Source organism: Macaca nemestrina, chromosome 1 (assembly GCF_043159975.1).
Source record: "Macaca nemestrina isolate mMacNem1 chromosome 1, mMacNem.hap1, whole genome shotgun sequence".
Taxonomy (NCBI): domain Eukaryota; kingdom Metazoa; phylum Chordata; class Mammalia; order Primates; family Cercopithecidae; genus Macaca; species Macaca nemestrina.
Genome location: NC_092125.1, coordinates 107,276,940 through 107,302,524, shown reverse-complemented (window position 1 = coordinate 107,302,524; position 25,585 = coordinate 107,276,940). Strand labels below are relative to the sequence as shown.

The 25,585-nt window shown below is 41.1% G+C and overlaps 1 protein-coding gene across 1 annotated transcript; it reads left to right on the top strand.

Moving 5' to 3' along the window:
- Positions 1–274: 274 nt before the first annotated feature.
- Positions 275–1,817, top strand: LOC105497886 (cysteine rich C-terminal 1). Its single transcript, XM_011769410.2, has 2 exons — positions 275–345; positions 1,156–1,817. The coding sequence occupies exon 2, from the start codon at positions 1,178–1,180 to the stop codon at positions 1,490–1,492; it is 315 nt and encodes a 104-aa protein (XP_011767712.1). The 5' UTR covers positions 275–345; positions 1,156–1,177; the 3' UTR covers positions 1,493–1,817.
- Positions 1,818–25,585: the final 23,768 nt, after the last annotated feature.

Here is a 25,585-nt window from a genome sequence, read left to right as displayed (position 1 = left end):
CTCCCTGCATTTGAGCCCCATGCCTTCTCTTAGCATACACACAGCCTCCCAGGTACCAACAGTGCTCTGCTTGGAAAGTAAACATGCCATAGCAATCCTGGCACCTCTGTGAAGTGACTTAGATGCTCACGTGCACCACCTACAGCGCTACCTGAGTGATGAATGTCTCTGGGATGTGAGTGTCAGCTGAGCATGTCTGTTGGGAAATGGGCCCCTCCCAAGAGCCTGAACCTGAATACTTGTTATAAAAAGGTTCTCTGGCTGGACACTGCTCAATCCACTGCCTAGCAGGTGGCCCATTCCAGCCTGAGAACGTAGTGAGTCTTTCAGTGGAGCCAGGGTCCGGTAAGTCTCCTCGCAGGGTCTGGGGGAGAGGGTGGGATGAGTTGAGGGCACAGCGGAGGAGAAAACAGAACACAGGCAGCAGATAGATGCGGAAGGGGTGTCCTACAAGGCACCTAAGCTTCCAGTGAGCCAACCTCTTAAGGTACTAATGAGGACATGAAGGCAACACAGGAGGTGGCTTTTGCAAGGGTACACAGCAAGTCCACAGAAGAACTGTGACTAGAACCCAGGTCTTTCAGCTCCCTGGATGGGGTTATTTATATTGGCACAACTCTGCTTTCCCACATGGTTGTGGGGCGTGAGAGGCATAGGCAAGAAAGAATGATCAGGACCTGCTTCTGGCATGTGGATTATTTAGATTCAGCAGGTGGGACCGCGTGTTGGACTTGGGTGTTTTCTAAATGATGGGGTGTAGTAACTAGGAAGATACAAATCGAAGGTCGGTAGGAAAGTAAAATGAGGAAGAGGAAAAAAGCCAAGTGGAGATTTTGGACTGGATCATACAGATAAGCTGCCGCAGTGTGCTGTTTATTTTCCACTGTGGAGAACTTGAGCAGTCTTCTTCTAGTCAGAGAAAATGGAAATGCACTGATTCATTGCATAGATTGTGTCCTGCTCTGAGCATGTTTAACTCACTGGAAGCCCCTGCTTGGATTTGCTTTTCTATGTCCCGCTCTTTCTGGGTACTTTTCCCCCCTTGTCCCAGGCCGGGCTGACTTGTACACTAAACCGAATCTCAAAAGCCCAGACAGAGTTCCACTGGTGGAAAGAAAAAGCCGGCTCGCCTTTAAAAGGCTGCCTTTCTTCCAGGTTCGTCGTGAGGAGCTCCGCGATGTCCTCTCAACAGAGCGCCGCTTCCGCCAAAGGCTTTTCCAAGGGGTCATCCCAGGGCCCCGCTCCGTGTCCCGCCCCTGCGCCCACCCCGGCGCCCGCCTCCTCCTCCTCTTGCTGCGGCGGCGGCTGCTGCGGCTCCGGCGGCGGCTGCTGCGGCGACTCGGGCTGCTGCGGCTCCAGCTCCACCAGTTGCTGCTGCTTCCCAAGGAGACGCCGCCGGCAGCGGAGTAGTGGCTGCTGCTGCTGCGGGGGCGGCAGCCAGAGGTCCCAGCGCTCCAACAACCAGAGCTCAGGCTGCTGCTCTGGCTGCTGAGAGACCCGCAGCCCCCAGCGCTGCGCTAGAGAAACCCGTCCAACCCAGAGCGAGCCCGCCCCGCTGCGGCTCCCACGCGGGGCTGGGCCTCGCAGTTTGCCCCGTAAAGCGAATTGCACTTTGATGTTCAGAAACCCACTTTGTTCTCAGCCACGCAAAACTCCCTGACTCCGATGTGATTTTTCTCCCCAGGGATTCACGAACCATGCGTGGAACACTGGACCCTACTGTCTGCACGGGTTTGCACACAGCAGGTGCTCAGTAAATGCCTAATGATTTGATTGTCTTTTGAAGATGTCATAATAAAGCTTCTACCTCCTTAGAACACCTTTTCTTATTTGTTCTTCATTCGTTTCTCCGCCCAGGTAGAAAGACTTGAAATGTTTGTGAAAGGCAGAATAGTATAATTCATGCCTGAACAAAAAGATGACTTTCTGATTGTTAATTATGATAGCAGCGATCAGATATCGACTGTTTCGAGGATTTTAATGACTTTACGTGACAAAGCTCTTGAGTATTCTCAGGACTTTATGTGGCACAATCTGATTCTCATAATGACTCGTGTAGAAGAGTGCTGTTACACCCTTTTTACAAGAGAAACTGAGGTTAAGTATAATTTGTTCAAAGTCACCCAGCTGACGCCTGATAAAGAAGACAGGACATCTGATTCCAAGACTTCATTGCTCTGCTGGGTCCTCACCTGGGCTTCCCAAGCCTTACCACCGAGGTGCTCCTCCTGACCACCGGGTTCAGGCAGCTGTGTGGCAAAAGTGTGTTTTGGCAACTCTTGGGGGCTTTGGAATCAAGCCAGCTGTCTTTTTTTATTTTTTATTTTTACGTTTTATTTTATTTTTTATTTTTGGCGTGGAAGATTATTGACCTACTGCTTTGCTTGCTGGGGAGGAAATTTTTCCTAAGATGTGCCTTCCAGGAAAGCTGGAAACTACCCTCTCCAGGTCTCATTTGTGCAGCTGAAGCAGGACCAAGAGCCACGGGTTTCTGGGAGTCTCTGTGGTGCAACATGTGTGCTCAGAAACGTGGGGATCTCATTCTTTAGAGATGGTGGCTGTGGCAGCGGCAATGGGTGGGTCATTTTGCATAGGTCAGAAACCTATCCCTGTGGGCAGAGGCTTTATCCGCTCATTTCAGGCACCAGGAAACAGGCGAACAATATCCTCTGCTGGGTTCAGAGGGAAGAGATAATCATGGTGATAATAATAGAAACACTAGTTACCATTTATTTGGCACTAACTTTATTTCAGGTACAAGTCAAGGCACTTTACATATATTATCTCACTTAATCCTCACAGTAATCTAAAAATATAGACATTCGCTTCCCCACTTTTTATATGGGAGGAAATGGGTTTAGACTGTTCCAGTGATTTGGCTGAAATCACAGAGCTAGTCAATGTCCCCAGATGGTGAGTGAGGGAGATGAGATTGAAACCGGAACCTGTGTGACTCCAAAGTCACGCCCTCACACTCAAAGAGTCCTGCTCTACTGTCTTAGAAATCACCACCACACAGGGAAGGGACACTTGGGTCTCTGGACACACCCAGGCTCTCAGAAAATTGCAGCTCGGCTTCTTGGCTGCTGCTCCCTTGGTGACCCAATGAGTGGGGAACTCTGTCATGGCATCCACCCAGCAGCTGCCAGCTGAGGGTGTCTGCTCAAAGGTGAGGTCGGAAATTCTCTACTGATTCATCCAGGATGTTTGATGTTGCGGCCAAATGACCCCCTGCCAGGGAGGCTCTGGAGGGCAGTCCTGCTCTGCCTGGGAGTGGCCCTTCCTTCCATGTCTGAGATTCTGTGATTTCCAGTAGGAGGTGATTTGTGGAAGCTGTTTACAAACAGATGATATCACCCGTGAACCTGCCTCCTCACACCAGTGATGTGTGCTGAAACAGCAAGCCCGGGGACTTGGTGGGCAGTGGGTGGGAAGGAAGAACTGTCTGACTCAGAACAGACACACTGCAAAGCTAATCTGAGGGTGAGGGCTCAACCTGGAGCAGGAAGCTGAGGCCTGAGCTCTGGGAAAGAAAGGTGGTGACTCACGGAGAGACATTAGAGTCCAAATAGGAGCACATGCCCTGTACACGAGGCGTTTGGGTCTCATGTCAAATGGCTGGCCCTGAGGGTGGCGGTACCTCCAGGCCCACATGCTGCTGAAACCCAGCAGGCCAGCACACATGAACTTTGATGAGAGACATTTGAGTATTTTAAGAATAGTTTTATTTTGGAAACCTAGAAAGCAACTTTGGATGGTCTAGAGCTCTCTGCTCATGGTCTTTCAGGCTTTTCTGATTTCCAGCAGTAGGTAAAGCTGTATGTGTGGCCCAGGCACTCTCTGTGAGGTGATGGTGGTGGATGCTGAGCCTGTGGGAAATTTGGCAAAGTGAAGTCCTACTCAAAGGTTGTCACCTGGTACATGTGACAGGCAGAATCAGGTTTCTTATTATTTCTGGAATAAATGGACATTATTATTAAATATATTTTATTCATGATAGCTCCAATTTCAGCTTAAATTATATTATTATAATGGTCATAATAACAACTGATATTTATATAGCATTTAGCATTTATAAGGTGTTTCCACATATATTATCTCTTTCATAATTCTGTAACATAAGTATTACCATCTCTGTTTAACAGATTGGGGAGGGACTCTTAGAGTTTAAACAACCCACCTGAGGTTATCCAGCTGATACGTGTGGTCTCTATCTGGACCAGGCCTCCTAATGCCCTCTAAGAATGCCAGTAGCCACTTTTGAATATTCACTGAAATAATTGAATAATGACACTCAATTGATTATTTAGGGACAGTGCTGTATTCACCATTGCCTCCCTAGCATCATGCCAGGTACATATTAAAGGTCTATAAATAAGTGATTGTTTATTAGTGCATAATGTGTAAAGGCGTTGTGCTAAAGAATTCCATAGAGATACACAAAAGCATTTCTGGACCTCAAGGAGTTTATAGTCTTATTCAGGAACTATGGTAAATCATCATGCAGGATATAAATGATAACTCAGATCTGAAATGCAAAAAATGTCACAAGCAGAACACGGCATAGGCAACTGCTCTAGGGATTCAACTGAGTTTAGATGAGGCATTGTGACAGGACTTTGAATGAGGGCAAGTTACTGTGGACTGGATTATTTATAAGGCTTCATGGGAAGAAGGATCTGGGCTGGGTGTGAAGGATGGAAACACATCAGACAGGCAGAGATTCATTCATTTATTTGTTCAACTCCATCAGACACTGTTTATGGTTCTGGGACAGAACCAGAAATAAGACCAAGGCCCTGCTGGCATGGACCTCAGTTTCTGGAGTGAAGACAGACAAGAAAGGGAGCAAGGAAGTCAGATTATTTCACACCGTGAAAAGTGTTGTGATGAAAACAAAGAAAATAAGGGTATAAACATTAACTAGAGGTGTATGGGGATTTTAGATGGAGCTAGGCAAGGCCTCTCTGAAGACATGTTATTTGAGCAGAAGAAATAGGAGCTATGGCAAAGAGCAGGGAAGCCCGTGGTTACAGGGTTCCTGCATTCACGGCAGCCCAGGGCTGCAGGTGTTTGAGGCGTGTTTTCAGTTACATCGGCTCCACTAGAGAATTTCACTACTAGGAAAGTAACTTGGAATTCCAGTTTCTTGGCAGACTGATTTGCTAGTGAGATTGATCGTATGCTATGGGGTTGGCATTATTTCATTGGATCCTCACAACTCTCCTACAAGGCAAGTTTTCCCCACATTTTGTTAGGAAAACTGAAAGACAGAGCTGTTAGGGTAGCCATCCTAGGACTTCCCAGCTTGTAATAGGAAGAACAAGGTTTTGGACTGGAGGCATTTGCCTCTGAAGACAATGTTCTGAACACTGTGCTACAGTCTGCATTTCTGGGAAGAAAGGGAGTAGTCTCAAGCTTGGACTAGGGGAGGAGAAAGGGGACTCAAAGGAGTGGTGTTGATATTGAAAGACCCTGAGAGCACATCCTCAGAGAAGGAGACAGGAGGCCAGATGGTGGATGGTTTGGAGTGCCAAATCAAGGAGTTTCAACTATATCATATTTGTGGAGTGTGGTGACAGGAAAATGGCTTTGAAAGAAGTATATTAGAGAGATAAAAGTTGGTTTATATAACATTTAGAGTACTCTCTGACAGGACCCTAAGATTAATTAGGCAGCAATGGTTAGGATGCTCCAGAAGAGGAAGTTAATGGAGAGATTACCTCTGTGAGCAGGAGCAATGGCCCAGGCATGAAATGCAGATCTGAACCCAGCACATGGCAGTCATCACAAAAAGGAAATGACAAGCGTGAAAAGCATTTGACCAGAAGGAAGAAGGATAGAATCAGGTGATGTAGTGGGGTTGAGAAAGAGGAAGCAAGTGGGATATCTCTGAGGTTTTGTGCCTTGTGCCTGGGAAATGATGACAGCATTGACAAAATAGAGAAGTCAGGAGAAATAATTGGTGTGAGGAAGAGAGGTAAGTTTGGTCCAAGATGTGTTGGGTTTGACATGCTGGCAGGACATGACCATGTGACAGTGATGTGGAGCTGGAACTTCAGACTCAGAATCCTTGAACACTGACATAAACACAATTAGGATAAATGATAATAAGCCATATGCAGCTTGGAGTCAAATCTTTGGGAATGAATGCAGTCCTATTTCTGCAGTGAAGGTTATGAGAAAACAGACTTGATCTGTCTTGTTCATTGCAGCAGTCTCAGTGCAAAGAATAGAGACCTAGACAGTAAAGGCACTCAGTGAATATGTGTTGAGTAAGTGAATGAATGAAACAGCAAGACGGAAGGCCCAAAACTTCAGTTGAGGGAGAAACTAAGCAGAAAGGAGAAAGTTGAATTCCAAGCAAAGGGGGTAAAGATGATGAAATCAGAGAAATTACTCAGAGATTTGGCCTAAACAATTCATATAAGGTTACTTTAAAGTCTTATGTTGTAGGAATCCGGGCAGAAGGGAACCAGGACAATGCAAGAATGCAGAAGCTAAAGAATGTCATCCAGTCGCGGTCTTCCTTCCCACTGCGTGATCCATCTTTGGTATCTTTAAACCACTGAACAGTTATAGTAGGAAATTCCATCTGAAGGGATAGCAGTTTCATCCTAACTAGGTAGAACGGGTTGAACAGGAAAACTGGCATTCACACTGAGTAAAAAATATCCTCTCTTCCATGGATGGCACTGCAGCAGGTCAGAATGATTTGGCCATGATAAATCTGAAACATATAATCTTGGCTCAGGATGAGTAATAGTCAACCCTAGGAAAGCAAGTATCTCTTCTTCTCTTATAAACATTGCATCAGAGCAAGAGTGAGGGGTATTAAGCCATCTTATTTAATGATAGATCTCATTCTTAAGGATTTATTAGTTCCATTGCCAATAATGTAGCTATATCAGCTCTGCATGTTTGGAAACTTAATTTGCAATTAATTTCAAAGGCCATTTTTCCATGGAGTGAAATAGGATTACATGTATTTGAAAGTCAGAAATTAAGCATTTCCCTCTACCCAAAATAATTTTCTGTTCATTAATTACTACAATCTTTCATTCATAAACATTTATTGTGTACTTACTATATTCTAGGCACTTTGTGACACAAACAAATAACTCTTCTCCAATAGTTTAGTGGGAAAGAGTCAAATATCATAATACTGTGTAATTTGATAAATGCTTGAAGTCAGCAATGTAGAGAGGGGATGGCTCATTCGGCTGAGGGACTGGCAAAAGGTATTGTTTGAAGTTAGTCCAGAAGGATGAGTAGGAATTGGTCTGGCTGAGAACATAGAAAAGATATTTAATTTAAAGTAAACAGCAGCAATTGCAAAGGTTAGAAAGGTGAACATGTGTTTTATAGAAAATAATATTGCATGGCTGAAGCTCATGGAAGCCAGCGTAGGTGAGATTATATAGCTGGTCAGGGAATAGATAAAGCAGGGTCTTGTATGACTCCTGAAAACTCTTGGAACCTTATCTTGGAGGCGATGTGGACCATGACATTTTTGCAGCTTGATAGGTCTCTCTTTTGTGTTTTTAATTATACTGAAGTTACCTTAGCTTAAAAAATGAGGACATTAGCACCATTTCTAGCCACCATGCTCACCTATCTTCTTTTCTTAGTGTCTTCCCCAAATTTCAAGAAGTGCCCTTCATAGTTTTATATTTTACTTAAATCTTTCTTAACCTCATTGAATAATGCTTGTCCCAGTAGCTATTCTGCTCGATCATTTCACCCCAGTCACCATGTCATCTCTTAAGTTCTGTGCTCAACAGTCTTTCTTCAATTCCCAGGGCCCCAGTCCTCTGGAAAACATTGCCCACTGTTGGTCAGCTCCTGCCCTTCTATTCTGGACACTGCACTGCTGTCAGTGTTTTATAATTCACCGGGATTTCCCCCCACTCTTCTCTCCTAGTATTTCTGCTAGTTCCAATTCTAAATTGGTGCGTAATAACTAAGGGTTAGCTTTTAGCTGTCTGACTTTTTCTTTGTACAGAAAATCTCATTCATTCATTTACTAATTCCTCACACTTTTATTGAGAATCTAATATGTGCTAGGCTCTTCGTTAGGATTTCAGGTAGAACTATGTATCTGGGATATTCCTTTATGTGTCTGTCTCTAAAATTTCTATCTTTAGTAATGATACTTCCTGAAAATTATGGTTAAAAACCTCTGAATCTCATAAAATGGTTTAATTGAATAATTCAGAAGTATCTCACATGAAACATCACTCCCTCTCAAACTAGCGTTTTTATATTTTTCTTTAGATTTCTCTGCTTCAGAGGATGGGGATACTGTTGCCAATTACACTAAATACTGCAGTGAAATCTTCGACTCTTCCCTTTCTTTTGATTTTGCATCTAATCATTTGCCAAGGTGTATTTCTTTTTCTTTGTTCCCTTTCCCCCTATATCTACTACCATCATCTTTCAATCCTCTAAAAGCAAATGGGCACAGAACTTGGAAATAAAGGATCCAGGCAAGGCATTTGCCATGTGGTACCAGACAAGGCTCGAGTTGGAAATCTCAATCTATGCTTACATTTGGTGGCAACAAGCTATCTCTGGTGAGGTCAGACCCCATATGATGGACAGCTGCTTACATTTCCCATGCTCTGGAGCAGTATAACATGTTAGAGCACTTTAACCATAAACATACACTTCTTATCTTTCATTTCATTTTTGTCTAATATTATAGTTTCATCTTAACACCCTGAAACTACTTCTACTATTTTATACTGTCAATACCTGTTTATTTTTATCCACATTTTCATATTTTTCTCTGCCCCCTTACCACTGCCTGCTTTAGATTATTCTTTCTTTATGGATTCAATTTTCTTCTTTCTGAAGTAAATCCTCGGTAGTTCTTTTAGCCACCACTAGTAGTAAGATTAATCTTCATCTGAAAATAGCTTAATTTTGCCCTTACCGTTAAATAATATTTTAGCTAGATATAGAATTCCACGTTGGCAAATATTGTCTCAAATCACTTTGAAGATATTATTCCACTATTTTCTGGCACTAATGGTTGAGAAAGATGCTATCAGCCTTTTTTTTTTTTTTCCTGGAGAGGTAATCTGTTTCATATTCTGATACTTTTTACAATTTTCCCTTGAGATTTGTGTTTGTGAGAATTCATGTCTTTCACTCATTTCTAAAAATGTAGAGCCAATATCTCTTCAAATATTGCTACTCATTGATTATTTCTTATATTCTTTCTGGAAATCTCATTAGATGCATGTAGGACTTTTGCATTCTGTTATATGGAAATCACTGCATTCAAAGTCATTTCAACCTATCTCTCAGTTCATAATTTCTCTTTTCAACTCTTTTAAATATATTATTGTTTGCCACTTAACTGTTAATTTACCTCAATATCTATGTAACCTTTCTTTCACATTAATCAAACTTCTAAGTTTTAGTTGAGTCTATGACTTCCAAGAATAAACATTCCAGGATCCCTTGTAGCTAAGCATCACCATATGACTCGTTCTGGGCAATAGGATGTCAATGGGAGGATCTTCAAGACACGTTTTCAAAAGATAAACCCACACCCCTTTTTTCCTTTCCTTCTTCATTCCTTCCTCTCCTTAGAATGTGTACTGATGGCTGGAACTGAGTATTGAGCCAAAAAAACAAGTGTCACCCACTAGGAGCTGAAATAGAAATGTAAAATAATAATCAGTTTCAGATGGCTATGGGGCCTTAATGCCAATGCTGAATAGTCAAGATCTGGGATTTTTATGTGAGAAACAAATTAATTTTATGTGAGAAACTTCTAATTTCTTAATCTATCTTTTTTTTTTGGCTTTTATTCCCAGCCACATCTATACCTGTATCATTTATTGATTTTCAAATGCCAAAGAATATACTTTTAATTTCTTATGGTTCTACTTGGTTCTTCTTTTATAGAGTCGATATATTTTCTTATGTTTTAAATTCTTATTTATATTTAATCATTTTAAACATACATTTAAAGATTTATTTTTCTAGAGCAGTTTTAGGTTTACAGCAAAATTGAGAGGAAGGCATGGAAATCTCCCATACACCTTCTGCCCCAAGATATGCATAGACTCCTTGATTACCAATATCCCCCACTGGAGTGGTACATTTTTACAATTGCTGAGCCTACACTGATACATCATAATCACCCAAATTTATAATATTTATCTGATAATTCTTTTATCTGAAATTTCTTGGTAGTCTAATTCTACTGCTTATAGTATTTATTGATTCTCCCTGAACATGAAATCATAGTTCAAAATTAGAAAACATACGAGAAAACAAGCCACAAGAGTTCATCTTCAGTGAGATTTTATGTGTGGGCATCCTAAGGGGATTATGTTGAAGACAAATCCCTCTAGATTGATTTTGAATTTGTTTCTGCCAGGTATCTCAGGTATCTGTCATCTGCCTGGAACCAATTTTTATGTAATTATCTAGTTTAGGTAGTCTCAGATCCCATGTGTAGTGTCCTTTGGAAAGAGTGGCAAATATATATGAGGTACAGACCCTTGGTTATAAATTTTAAGGGCTTATTTTCTCCCCTCCTTATAAACCCAAGCTAAGGCAGACGAGCTTTTTTGTGTCTTGTGGTGCTGCTCCTGCAGTCCACCTTTTCCAGTAAGGATGTTTCTTTCATTGCTCCCAATCTTGTCTCCTTCTCTTCAAGACCTTAGATTCCAAACCCTTAGAAAATAACATTCTCTACTTTCAGACAGCTGCCACATCAACCTATGGGCCTTCTATTTTGGTTTTGGTTCTCAATTCTCCATTCAATTATGGAACTTGGGAATTTTTTTAACTTTCATGCAAGTTTAGATACACATTAGAAAGATATCTATTACATTTTATCTAACACATGAGATGGTAATAGTATAAAGATTTAAAAGTTTTCTAATAAGCAATACAGCCAGAATCGGTGTTAGTTCTTAGAAAGTTCCAGATGATCGCAGCTGTGCTAAGGAAAACGAAGGGAAAAAATTTCTGCTATTCTTAGGGGCAAGAATGCCCTGGAGACTGCTGAAACAGTGATATTTGATGTGAGAGAACCTTAAAAAAAAGCCAAAATCCAGAAGCAGGTTGTTGATTCTCAGCCCATTGCTAAACATGGCAAATCTTGTCATACAACTGCTGGACTCTAAGCTCCTTGAGGACAGTGTCATGTCCCATACATCTTACTATTTCTCTGTCTGCTTGGCACTGCAGTTTGTATATGGAAGTTGCCCAACACAACTGATGATTGATTGTTGACAGCACAAACTATATAATTTAATCCTTGCTTTGAACTTTGTACTCATCAGAAAATTACCTCAAGGTGTGGTGCATTTCAGTATAAAGTAGCATATTAACTGTGCACTCCACCCAGTCTAGAAACATACAAAAAAATGCCAGGGCTCATTTTTGACATTATTTCCATTCCATAACTAATGTTATAGTCAATAATAAAGTAGAGATGATTGATGTATTACTGCTTAGTTCAAAATAGATTCTAAAAAGCTTTTAGGGGTAAACAGTCCAAAATTCACGACATATTTATAAATTGAAAAGGTTATTAGATCACTCATTAAATGCAGAAAAATGTCCTTCTGTAGTAACCTGGTTAGTGCTAAACACGGCTAGATAGAGGATGTTAGCTCACTGTCTCACATAATCATTTATCTCATTTTGAAAAATTTAATTTTTTCAATAAATCTATTGCACTTCTAGAAAAATTTGATTAAAAAATCTTTGTATTAGATTTTTTATTTTAAAGTATACTTTCCCTTATTATTGAATAATTCTAGAATGTTTAGGGCATAATACTTTTATATATTCAGGAAAGAGATTATGATGATCTCCATTATAGAGGAAGGAGCACAGCCCTGTTTAAACCCAGGGCATATAAAACTGAATTGTAGAAAAATACAAATACAAATAAACAAAAAATAAAACAACTTATAATTCTATGGTCTACAATAATGATTTTTACACCTAATTGTGCATTCCTCCAGATCTTTATGCAAACTTTTTTTTCTTTTAACAAAATTGTCTTCAGGTTTTGAATGCTATTTTTTCATCTGAACTTTTCACCCAATTCTGTATTATAGCATCTTTTCATGACAATACACATTCATCCATAGCAAACTTTTTATGCCTTAATAGTTTTCTATTTTATGGACAGTCCACTGTTTATGTAAGCAACTCCTTATTGTTGGGCATTGTCTTGCCTCCAATTCTTTACTGTAATTAAATAGCTGTAATGCATTTATTCATTCAGCAAATATTTGTCAGGCACCTTAACTCTCCTGCATATTTAAAGCATGGGAAATGGAGTTCCTGTCTTCAGTGTTAACTTCTGAAGCGGGAGATGGAGACAGAAAATAAACAAATAATCAGACCACAAATATCAGATAATCACAAAGAGTGATAATTGCCATGAAAAAAAATAAGATGGGTTAATGAGACAATGACAAGGCTCAGTCTGTAATTTAGGAGGGGAAATAATGTTGTGTCACATATCCATAGGATAAAACTTAGATCAACCTGTAGAATTGGAATTGCTGCATTTTGTACTAAGCTATCTTCCCACTGTGGTGGAGAAGGCCTACTTCTTGGAATGCTTACCAACACTGTCTTGCACCTTGCTCCTACTCTGGGCCCTAGTCCTGCCCTCTGGACCACCTCAGCACCATTTCTTCTCTATTTGCCTCATAAAAATATTGTCCCTCACATGTATAGGACTTTATATTTTACAAAGAAGTTTCACATGCTAACTTAATGCATTAATTACTTTGTTTCTGTATTTTATTAAGTAAATGTTCAAAGCTGCACCAGAAGAGAGGATAGGATAATGATCCCTCAATTCCTCAGCACCCAGATGAAAAAGAAATCAACATTGTTCCCATATTGTTCCATTTGTTCTCTGGCCCCCTATTCTTTTTTTCTGAACTATTTTAAAGCAAAGCCCACATATAATATTTTCCCCACCCACTAATACTAGAGTACACGTCTGTAATTGACATAGACATTTTTCTTTCTTGTGCCATATGAATTTAAAAATAGTTCTTTCTGGTTCTGTGAAAAATGTCATTGGTAGTTTTACAGGAATAGCAATGAATCTGTAAATTTCTTTGGGCAGAGTATGGACATTCTAATGATATTGATTCTTTCTATCCATGAGCATGGAATTTTTTTTAATCTGTTCGTGTAACTTCTGATTTCTTTGAGAAGTGTTTTGTAATTCTTCTTGTAGAGATCATTCATCTCCCTGATTAGCTGTATTCCTAAATATTTTACTGTTTTTGTGGTAGTTGTGAATGGGATTGTGTTCCTAATTTGGCTCTTGGCTTGACTGTTGTTGGTGTATAGTAGTGCTAGTGATTTTTGTACATTGATTTTGTATCCTGAAACTTTGCTGACATTGTTTATCAGCTGAAAGAGATTTTGAGCCAAGACTATGGGATTTTCTAGATATGGAATCATGTAGTCTGCAAACAGGGATAGTTTTACTTCCTCTCTTCCTATTTCAATGCTCCTTATTTCTTTATCTTCCCTGATTGCTCTGACCAGGACTTTGCATACTATGTTGAATAGGGATGGCGAGAGAGGGCATCCTTGACTTGTGCCATTTTTAAGGGGAGTGCTTCCATCTTTTCCCAATTCAGTATGATGTTGGCTATGATGGCTCTTGTTATTTTGACATATGTTCCTTCCATATCTAGTTTATTGGGAGTTTTTAACATGAAGGAATGTTGCACTTTATCAAAAGCCTTTTCTACATTTATTGAGATAATCATTAGTTTTGTTTATGTGATGAATCACATTTATTGATTCGTGTATGTTGAACCAACCTTGCATCCCAGGGATGAAGTCTGCTTGATCATAGTGGATTAGCTTTTTGATGCGCTGCTGGATTCAGTTTGCAAGTGTTTTGTTGATTTTTGCATCAATGTTCGTCAAGGATATTGGCCTGCAGTTTTCTTTTTTTGTTGTGTCTCTGGCAGGTTTAAGCATCAGGATGATGGTGGTCTCATAGAATGAGTTGGGAGGAATCCCTCCTCCTTGATTTTTTTTTATGGAACAGTTTTAGTAAAATGTAGTACTATTTCTTCTTTTTACATCTGGTAGAATTCAGCTGTGAATCCATCTGGTCCTGGGCTTTTTTGATTGGTATGCTATTTGTTACTGTTTCGATTTTTGAGCTCAATATTGGTCTGTTTAGGAATCGATTTCTTTCTTCAGTTCAATCTTGAGTGTATGTGTGTCCAGGAGTTTATCCATCTCATCGAAGCTTTCTAGTTCGTGTGTATAGAGGTGTTGATAGTAGTTTCCAATGGTTATTTTTCTTTCTTTGGGGTCAGTGGTAGCATCCCCTTTGCCATTTCTAATTGTGTTTATTTGGCTCCTCTCTCTTTTCTTCTTTATTAATCTAGTTAGTGGCCCTTTTATCTTATTAACTTTTTCAATAAAACAACTCCTGGATTAGTTGATCTTTTGAATGACTTTTCATGTATTGATTTACTTCAGTACGGTTCTGATTTTGGTAATGTCTTGTCTTCTGCTAACTTTGGGGTTGGTTTACTCCTGCTTCTCTAATTCTTTCAGTTGTGATGTTAGGTTGTTAATTTGAGATCTTTTTAACTTTTTGAGGGCATTTAGTGCTCTGAATTTCCCTGCTAACACTGCCTTCATTATGTCCCGGGGGTTCTGGTATGTTGTAACTTTGTTTTCACTAATTTCAAAGATCTTCTTGATTTCTGCCTTAATTTCATTATTTACTCAAAAGTCATTCAGGAGCATGTTGTTTAATTTCCATGCAATTACATGGTTTTGAGAGTTTTTTTAGTCTTCTATGTTTATTGTACTGTGGTCTGAGAGTGTGTTTGGTATAATTTCAATTATATGATCAGCTTTAGAGTATGTACCACGTGGCAATGAAAAAAATGTATATTCTGTTGTTTTGTGGTGGAGAGTTCTGTAGAGGCCTATTAGATCTATTTGGTGCAATGTTGAGTTCAGATCCTGAATGTCTTCATTTTCTTCCTGGGTTATCTGTCTAATACTGTCAGTGGAGTGTTGAAGTCTCCCACTGTGTCTGGAATTGGTGTGTTCTTGGTCTCGCTGACTTCAAGAATGAAACTGCGGACCTTCCCGGTGAGTGTTACAGTTCCTAAAGACGGTAGTCTGGAATTTGGTCCTTCAGATGTTCAGATGTATCTGCAGTTTCTTCCTTCTGCTGTGCTTGTGGTCTCGCTGACAGGAGTGAAGCTGCAGACCTTCCTGGTGAGTGTTAGAACTCTCAAAGGCAGCGTGTCTGGCATTGTTCATTCTTCCTGGTGGTTTTGTGGTCTCGCTGGCTTCAGGAGTGAAGCTGCAGACCTTTGTGGTGAACGTTACAGCTCACAAAGGCCGCGTAGACCTAAAGAGTGAGCAGCAGCAAGATTTACTGCAAAGAGCAAAAGAACAAAGTTTCCACAGAGTGGAAGGGTACCGGAGTGGGTTGCCACTACAGGCTCCAGCAGCCTGCTTTTATTCCCTTATCTGACCCCACCTACATCCTGCTGATTGGTCCTTTGTACAGAGAGCCGATTGGTCTGTTTTACAGAGAGCTGATTGGTCCATGTTTTAGAGAGCTGATTGGTCTGTTTACAATCCTTGCCCTAGACACAGAGTGCTAGAGGGAAAAGTTCTCCAAGTCCTCACTATGTTAGCTGGATACAGAGTACCAATTGGTGTATTTACAAACCTTGAGCTAGACACAGAGTGCTGATTGGTGTATTTACAATCCTTTAGCTAGACATAAAGGTTCTCCAAGTCCCCACTAGACTCGGGAGCCCAGCTGGCTTCACCTAGTGGATCCCGCACAGGGGCGCGGTGGAGCTGCCTGTCAGTAAGCTGCAGAGCACCAGTACTTCTCCGCCCTGGGTGGTTGATGGGACCAAGCCCGCAGAGCAGGGTGCGGCCCTCCTTGGGGAGGGTCCTGTGGCTCAGGAGGCTACTGCAGGGGGGTGGTTCGCGCATGGCAGGGTGCAGGTCGCAAGCCCTGCCCTACAGGAAGGAAGCTGAGGCCCAGCGAAAACTGGAGCACAGCGCCTGTGGGCCGGCACTGCTGGGGCACCTGGCACATCCATCTCAGCTGCTGGCCCAGGTGCTAAGCCTCTCACTGACCTGGGCCGTGGGCCGCAGGCTGTGGGGCCCCCTAAGGCCAGGCCGGTGGGAACTCGCGCTGGCTTGTGAGCATTGTGAGCAGCCCGGGTTCCTGCCAGCACCTCTGCCTCCACACCTCCCTGCAAGCAGAGGGAGGCGGCTCTGGCCTCAGCCAGCCCAGAGCGGGGCTCCCACAGTGCTGTGGTCAGCTGAAGGGCTCCTCAAGCACCGCCAGAGTGGACGCGGAGGCCAAGGAGGCTTGGAGAGCGAGGTCTGCTAGCAGGTGGTCTCCTCTCACCACTATTATTGTGTGGGAGTCTAAGTCTCTTTGTAGGTGTCTCTAAGAGCTTGCTTTATGAATCTGGGTGCTCCTGTGTTGGGTGCATATATATTTAGGATAGTTACATCTTCTTGTTGAATTGAACCCTTTACCATTATGCAGTGCCCTTCTTTGTCTTTTTTCGTCTTTGTTGGTTTACAGTCTGTTTTGTCTGAAATTAGGATTGCAATTTCTGCTTGTTGTGATTTCCATTTGCTTTGTAAATTTCCACCATCCCTTTATTTTGAGCCTATGGATATCATTACACATGAGATGGGTCTCTCAAAGACAGCATTCCATTGAGTCTTGCTTTTTTATTCAACTTGCTATTCTGTGGCTTTTAAGTGGAGCATTTAGCAAATTTATATTCAAGGTTAGTATTGATATGTGTAGATTTGATCCTGTCATTGTGTTGTTAGCTGGTTATAATGCTGGTTTGTTGTGTGGTTGCTTTATAGTGTTACTCATCTGTGTATTTAAATGTGCATTACCATTTCTAGCAGACCTAACAGTACTTCTTTAATATCAGGTAACACATAGTTCTTGTTTACATTTCCACAATTATCTAAAAAATGCAGCTTTTACTGGGGTGATCAGACCCAACACCAGGTCATGGGGGCAACGAAGTCCGGCAGAGTCAAAGGAATGAGAAAATGACAGTTTGAGAGAGAAAGTGGGACCAAAGAGCCATCTCAAGTGTGGAGGCTGCAAAGGTCCACACTATTTATTGGTGTTCAAACTAATAAACAAACAGGTGGTGAGGAGGTGGGGGTTGAAAGGAAACAGTGTATCAAGTGAATGAGAAACATATGGCTGCTTAAGTTAATGGGAGTGCTAGAAGCAAGGAGCCAGTAAGTCTAACAGACATGCTAGCCCTGCCTCAGCTTCTCTCCCAACATTCAGCTTTTCTCCCAATAGCTTTCAAGTTGGTTTCTTTGAGTTAGGATGCAAACAAAATCCACACATTTAGTTGATTTTTCTCTTAAGTTTCTTCTAATCTATAGCAGCCCCTGTACTCTTTCGCATCATTTACTTTTTAAATAAATAGGTTATGCATCCTGAAAATTTTCTCGCATGTTGAGTTTGGCTGATTGCTTCTTTCTTGTGTCATTTGACTTTCTTGTTATGTTTCTATATTCCCCAGTATTTCTTATAAACTGGTAATTAGATTTAGAAGCTTAAATTAAATTCAAGTTCTTTTTTTTTGTGATAAGCATAAATAGGATGTGATGTGCACTTCTTATTATAACGAAGAGGAGACACATACTGTCTGGGAGTTCTAAGTTTAGTGATGTTAAGATTCATCTGCAGATTTAGGGGTCAGCACCATCCATTTATCCATTTTAAGGCTCTCCACAAACCTTTCACCCAGTGTTATAAGCACCTCTTGGTTATTGTTTCTAGACCCACTTTTTTTCATTATGGATTAATAAATAGTAACTTTCTCTCCCTCATCTTCATTTATTAACTGGAAGTTTTTTATTAAAAAATAACTTTTCCTCATCAACTATCTGGTAATCCAAAATACAATTTTATAGGAAATACAGAGTAAATGCGAAACTCTTCCTCTTGCCAGTTTTCAGAATAATAAGTTGGTGGCCCAGCAATTTCCAAAGATAACTCTTTTTATTTTTTAAAGTAGTATCATCATAGACTCATGGGTTTCTCTTTTTCTTTAATACATCTTGATCAATTGCAGTGATTATTTCTCTCATTTTTTAGACACTGGGAGTTCTTTTAAATTGCCCCCTATGTTTTTTTGACACAGCCCCCCGAGTCTACCGTAGTTTGCTTGCTTTCTGTTACAATAAAATATCCTGGGCTAATTCTGTATATTACCTGCCTCAGATCTAGACCCAGGTATTTCTCCAATGGTTCCTTGCTTTGTTTTTTTTTTCAGTGGTAAATGGTATTTAGAGACCTTACTCTAGACACTATGGAGACAAAATGTGACTGCGTTTTTATTGCTGCTAGATCTTTTCTGTGAGCAGTTAGAAAACACACATTTTAAAAAAATGAATTAATAACCGATTCAAATTTAACATTTCAGAATAATAAGTACTTAACCTCTTTGGTTCTATACTTGCATTTTTTTTTTCTTATACTGAAAATTTGTTTTCTCTTTCTTTTAGCCTACAATATGGCTGTGTTATTTTCCAAGTGATAATGCCAACATTATTATTATCAATATGATCATTCAATGCTATTTACTTTTTCTCTGAAACTCATTTGTCCTTGGAATAGAAATGTGGGGTAAAAATGTGTTTTAGAATTACTTGCAGTAATTCTTTTCTGAATATAGTTATGCCACCAACCTGATACGCATTTGTACTTAATTTGGTTTGTTTTTACGATTTGTAGATTTTTAATAATTTTGTTTTTAATTATGTATATAACATTTACATTAATCCAAAGTCAAAACTATCAAAACAAGATATATTCAACAAAGTCTAGCTTACATCTTTGTCCCCCTTCTTCCTCCTTTCTGTTCCATAAGTAATCGTTTGTATTAGTTTTTATGTTTAGCCCACATTTCCTTTAAGGCATTATCTCTTAACTGTATTTTTAACACTTTTATGTAGGCAAGAGAGATGATGCTTACCTACATCGTAAAGGAAGTAGCACTGTCCTGTTTAAACCCCTGCCCCAGGAATCCAAATCCTGTGCTCCTTCCTCTGCCCCATACTGCCCTCTACAGACACCTCGGAGAATTTCAAGGATTTCAAGGAGAGGCAGCCCTCAGTTCTTCCTGAGGTTAGCTGTCCAAATTAAGCAGACTCTCTTTGCTTCAGTGATACTACCTTCTACTCTAGAATTTTGTAAAATACGTGTGTGAACTGTTTTGGGGCTCCAGGCAGTGCTTGGTGTCTGGGCGAAAAGGTGTGAATACGCAAGCACTCGTGTGTGTTGGGAAAACAAATTATCCCTAAATACTGTCATTTTCTCTTAACAACAGCTACGATGATGTGGAACTGAAGTACAATTAAAACGTATGAAGTGTTCTACAAGTTTAAAATGGCCATAGGTTTAAATATTTTTTCTGTCTAGTTCAGTGTAATTTTAAATTGTCTTGACAACTAGGCAGAAAATAGAAACTACAGCTTTCCTAAAGAAAATTTCTGGCCGGGTGCGGTGGCTCACGCCTGTAATCCTAGCACTTTGGGAGGCCGAGGAGGGCAGATCACCTCAGGTCAGGAGTTCAAGACCAGCCTGGCCAACATGGCGAAACCCTGTCTTTACTAAAAGTACAAAAAGTAGCCGGGTGTGGTGGCAGGCACCTATAATCCCAGCTACTCAGGAGGTTGAGGCAGGAGAATTGCTTGAACCCGGGAGGTGGAGGTTGCAATGAGCCGAGATCACACCACTGGGTGACAAGAGCAAGACTCTGTCTCAAAAGAAAAAAAAAAAAAAAGAAAGGAAGGAAGGAAGGAGGGAGGGAGGGAGAGAGGGAAGGAGGGAAGGAAAGGAAGGAAGGAAGGAAGGAAATAAAATTCCTAACTGGGCAAGTGCACAGGTAAGACAGAGTTAAAATCCTACAGTATTGGGTATTGTTTACTCCCAAAGGGTTTCTTCCAAGTCCTCTCTGCTTCCGTCGGATCGCCTGGCTGGCAGGGAGACCTTGGGACAGCAAGAGCAAAGGTGGCACCGTTCTGTACATAGACATGTTTTAGTGTTCTAGCGTCCCTAGCCTCTTCCCTGCTTCCTTCTGCTCCCTGAGGCACCTGGAAGCAAAAGAAGGTTTTTGTTGTTGTTGTTGCTGTTGTTGTTTTGTTTTTGTTTGTTTTGTTTTTTGAGAAAGGGGCGCGAAGCAGGATGAGAATGGAGCCCTAAATTCAGGTCGTGGCTTTCCCAGCATCCAGTTTCTGCTTAGTAAAGATCCAAGAGCGCTTCCCCATAACTTTTGGATTTTTGTCTGTTTGAGATAAGGGTTCAAAAGCAGAGCATTTTAATGCCATAGGTAGTTCACATGGATTCAGTAGAATTAAGTTATTTGAAAAACAAACAAATGATACAGGAGCTATAAAGAAGTTATTTAGGCAGTTAGTGAGTGTAAGAGAGTCCTTGGTAAGGCTTCCCTTTTAACAAAAAGCAGTCCCCAAATAATTGCTTTTCCAACAAAGAGCAGCTTGTAAAACTGAGCTGCAGACCTAAATAAGCAAGCTGGAAGCTTGCATAGTTAGATGCAGTTAGCTGTACTGATAGAAAAAAGGCTACCCGGGGGCCAGGCATGTTCAACTTGGAGGATCCCTCTTCTCTTTTCTTTGTTGCCACTTGGGCAGTAAAAAGGCAGGCAACATGGTCCGGACAGGTAGAGACCCCATCTGCATAATAAAATATTAGATGGGAGGGATGGCCAGCTTCTTCACACTCTATGCAAACAGCACACCTGGTCCGACCAATCTCTTAGGCCCTATGTTAATCAGACACCTCCTCCTCAAGCTTGTCTATAAAACCCTGTGCATTTCGCCAGGAAGCCCAAAGACACACTAGGGCACCCCACTCTCTCTGTAGGAGAGAGAGCTATTCTCTTTTCTCTTTCTTTTGCCTATTAAACCTCCGCTCTTAAACTCACTTCTTCTGTGTCCACATCCTCGATTTCCCTGGCATGAGACAATGAACCTCTGGTATTTACCCTAAACTATGAGGCCGCTTCACAAACAAACAAACAAACAACAACAACAGTAAAAGTGGTAAAATGCCAGTAGGAAGTGGTGAAAGTGGTGCTCAAGTGGGTGGGACCAGAAAAATCAACTTTGAGATTAGGGCAGGCAGGGAAGCCTTAATTTGTTCCCAGCAGAGCAGGCTCCTCCAGGAGGAGCTGCCACCGGTTTGGGTAGCCCACAGGTCATCCTCCCAGGTTTGGGGCAGGACCCAGGCAGGCTGCACAACTGAGCAACAGCCCTCGTCCTCTTATTTTCTGGGTAAGGCCCTGTCATTTTCCCGCACAGCAGTGGTCAGGAGAGGCAGTCACTGACTTGAGGTGACCAGGGAAGAGCAGGGCCATCCGTTTCTTCTGGAAAAAAAAAAAAAAAAAAAAATCAGAGTTTTAAAATCAGAGACATGCCCAGGGCCGAAGCCTGAAGCCGTTTCTTCCTCTGTGTCAGATAACCTCAGGATCCCTAATTCTTTGGAATCTCACCCTGCTGAATTACTTTCTTTCAAAAATAAAATTATTTTCTGATAATTACAGTAATGCACATTCTCTAAATTTTTGAAAACCGTGGAAACAAGAAGAAGGTGTGTGTGTGCACACGAAGGAGACACACTTTATATTCTGTAAATGCTGCTTTTTCACATCACATAATGACAGTTTGTCCAATTTTAAAAGTGGTTGTAATGACTGAGCAATATTTTACCCGTTTTAGGGATGCACAATTCTTTAGTTAACTATTCCCTTCGTGTTGAACATTGAGGCAGTTCTACTTCATTGCTCCTGTAAAGAATGATATACTTTTTCTTTTTCTGACTTTTACTCTAGGTTTAGGGAGTACATGTGCAGGTTGGTTACATGGGTAAATTGCGCGTCGCCAGGGTTTAGTGTATGAGTGATCCCATCCCCAGGTAGTGAGCATATTGGAGAATTTTTCATCCCAGGTCCCCCTTTACCTTCTTCCTTCTAGTCATCCCCAGTGTCTACTGTTCTCATCTTTGTGAAGAATGACACACATTTTTAAAGAAAAATACTGTGTCTCTGATGATTTGACTAAAGGCATTGTCCTAGAATTAGTTAGACTCCATCAAATTGAATAACTTTTTAAGGTTTTGGACACACTAGTGGATGGCTCGCTACCACTGTTTTTCATGTGTTTAGTTGTTACACCTCAAGTGCCCAGAAGCTGGTTATTACAAAGAGAGCTAATTCGATAGGTGAGAATTTTTTGTTGTTCTTGTTTAGTAAAGAAGTTGAACGTATTTTTATGATTATGGATCATTTACAGTTCTTTTCTAAATTGCTTTTGTCCTTTATCAATTTTTCAAAATTCGAGAAATAATTAGTTATTTCTTAATACATTAGGACCTTTTGCTTATGTGTTGTATGGGGGTTATGCAGCATGGATAATAAGAATTAATAATAATGTTGAATATACGCTATAAACACATTTATCTTGTTTTCCGTTTCCTTTCAAAACTTTGTTAGAATGATTTTTCCCCCGGCACTGCAAATTCTATAGTCAGCTGGTGCAGCTCCCCACTGATTTGGAAGCTACCCCGGGGGGGAGCAGAGGAACATGGGCTGCAGATGGCTGCTAGGTGGCTCTGGGTCACTTTTGGTACCCCAGAAGGGTGACCTCGAGGCTGGCGGATGTGGTTGCAGTTGCAGTGTGGCTCTGTCCTTTCTTTGTCCTCATTTACGCTCCTGATTTTGATTAGTTTTCGACCCGGGTCTGCCTTTCTTTCTCTTGCATGCTGTGCTGCTGAACAGGTCCTACTCTGTGCTTTGGGGCCAATGTGGGTCCAGCTGGGTGGCTTGGGGGCCACCAAGCCTGCCCATGCTGCTCTGGTCCTATTAGAGCAGGCAGCTCAGTATCCTAAGTGCAAGTTAGAGTAGGGGTGGGCAATGTACAGACATATGATTGGGGAGGAGAAAGGAACATTATTCAAGGGAAACTTCAGGCTGCTTTCCAGAGGTGGAGCAGGTAGATGAGCTGACAATTACGGGTGAGACGGTGGGAGATGATCCCAACCTGGGTGATGAGGATGGGAAAAGAAGATTTGGAGCACTAGAGAGAAAAAGGAGGAGTTGACATCTGTGTCCAGCAGGGTGGATAGAAATTCCCCAGGTCAAAGGGCAGTTTCAAACCAAGCACATGTAGCCAGGCACAGGTGCTGTGCTTGCCTCCCTCTCCTGCTTTGCTCTTTTGTTCCTCATTGTGTTCTCTATACTGTTCTCTCTTCTGTTTATGAAACATGCTGAGCCTGTTTTCATTTATTGAAATCTCATTGGACGGTTTTATGTTTACTTTTTAATTTTTTTTTGTGTATATAGTAGGTATATATTTATGGGGTACATGAGATGTTTTGATACAGGCATGCAATGCATAATAATCACATCAGGAAGAATGGGGATCCATCACCTCAAGCATTTATCCTTTGTGTTACAAACAATCCAATTATACTTTTTTAATTATTTAAAAATGTACAAATAGATTATTATTGACTACAGTCATTCTTTTGTGCTATCAATACTAGGTCATATTCATTCTTTCTAACCACTTTTTGTACCCATTAACCATTCTCACTTCATCTTCTATCCCCCAACTACTCTTCCCAGCCACTAGTAACCATATTTCTACTCTCTGTTTCCATGAGTTCAATTGTTTTGACTTTTAGATCTCACAAATAAGTGAGAATATACAATGTTGTCTTTCTGTGCCTGGCTAATTTCCCTTAACATAATGATTTCCAGTTCCATCCATGTTGTTGCAAATGACAGGATCTCATTCTTTTTTCTGGCTGAATAGTATTCCGTTGTGTATATGTATCACATTTTATTTTTTCATTCATCTGTTGATGGGCAGTTAGATTGTTTCCAAATTTTGGCTATTGTGAACAGTGCTGCAACAAACATTGGAATGCAGATATCTCTTCAATATACTGATTTTCTTTCTTTTGGGTACATACCCAGCAATGGGATTGCTGGATTGTATAGTAGCTCTAGTTTTAGTTTTAGGAGGAACCTCGAAACTCTTCTCCATAGTGGTTGTGCTAATTTACATTCCCATGAACAGTGTACGAGGATTCTCTTTTCTTACGTCTTTGCCAGCATTTGTTATAGCCTGTCTTTTGGATGTAAGCCTCGTCGTAGGTTTTTAATGAATGATTTGACTTGAGCTTCTGGAAGTGTTATCTACCTACCATTAGGGCCAATGGGAAAGTATAGGCGATGGGTGTTATCTGGCAGGCAATGAGAAGGACCTCAGCGATACTATGAACCCTGGAGATGAAAAGGAGGGAGCAGATGTTTGAGTCCTCCTGGAGACTGACTCACTGATTCCTTAGGGCTTGCAGGTTGGCTGAATGTGAGGCATGGGGAACCCTGAGACAAACAGAATGAACTTTTTTGGGGCCATTTAGCTCCCTTCACAGAATACCCTGGGTCTCAGCTTCCACAGTGGAGGAGAGGAAGTTGATGGGAACATCAGACTGGCCTGAGTCACCCACCCTTTGTTTCTTCCAGTATTGCTCCTCTGCAAGCCTCAGGGCCACCATCAGCAGCAGCTTCCAAATCCGTATTGTGGGGTAGGTTGGTCACTACATAAGGATATCTGGCCTGTGGGGAAAGTGGGTACTGAAATCCAGCTTGAACGTTGCTGGCCTACCTGTGTGTAAGCACAAGTCTGTGTCCACTCTTCTAATTCACTCAAAGGTGCAACATGGATTAGATGAATGAGTGGTCCTGGTAGCAGCTGGGGGCTGAGGCGGTACGTACATAGAAACGGAATACTATGATGTCTCTTTGATTTTTTAGTTTTATTTTAGGAATATCCTGGTTTAGGTTTGGCTTATGATTTCTGCTTTACTCTCATTTTAACACTTTACCATCAGTGGGAGATATCACTGTTGTTTTATGTGCAAAGTGATGGTTTTAATAAGGGTTAAAGAGGCATGGTTAGTTGACCACTGCACTTTCATCTGGGACAGCACCTTTCTTACCCAAACGGGATCGTATTAAAGCTATGACTTACATGGTTTGGGGTCTTAGTGGTATAGATTTCAAAACGCAGTGTTAAACACGTTGGGCTGGGCTGAAAAAAGTAATTTAGAAATAATTTTATTTCCTGGTTTGAAGTAAATCAGTATAGCATGGTAGTTGTGTTCATGGTCTTTGCATCCAGACTGCTGTACGACCTTGGCAAGTGAAGGCAACATGTGGTGATTATGTTTCAATAACTGTAACATGAAAGACTAAGAGTACCTACCCCAAAGGGTTGTTGGGAAGATTAATTGAGGAACTTTAGGTAAGACACGTAGAACAATGCTGGCTCATCATAAGTGCTAAGTAAATGTTAGATTTATAATTAAATCCATTTATAAAACCAGCACCATTTCTCACTTCCACTTTTTTCTTCTTTCCAGTCTTCTTACGTAAGATACTTATTCATAGAACTCCAGTCTCATTTTTCTCCC

Bases quoted from the DNA above. Each gene is read 5' to 3' on its own strand.
- LOC105497886 (XM_011769410.2), top strand. From the start codon at position 1,178: ATGTCCTCTCAACAGAGCGCCGCTTCCGCCAAAGGCTTTTCCAAGGGG.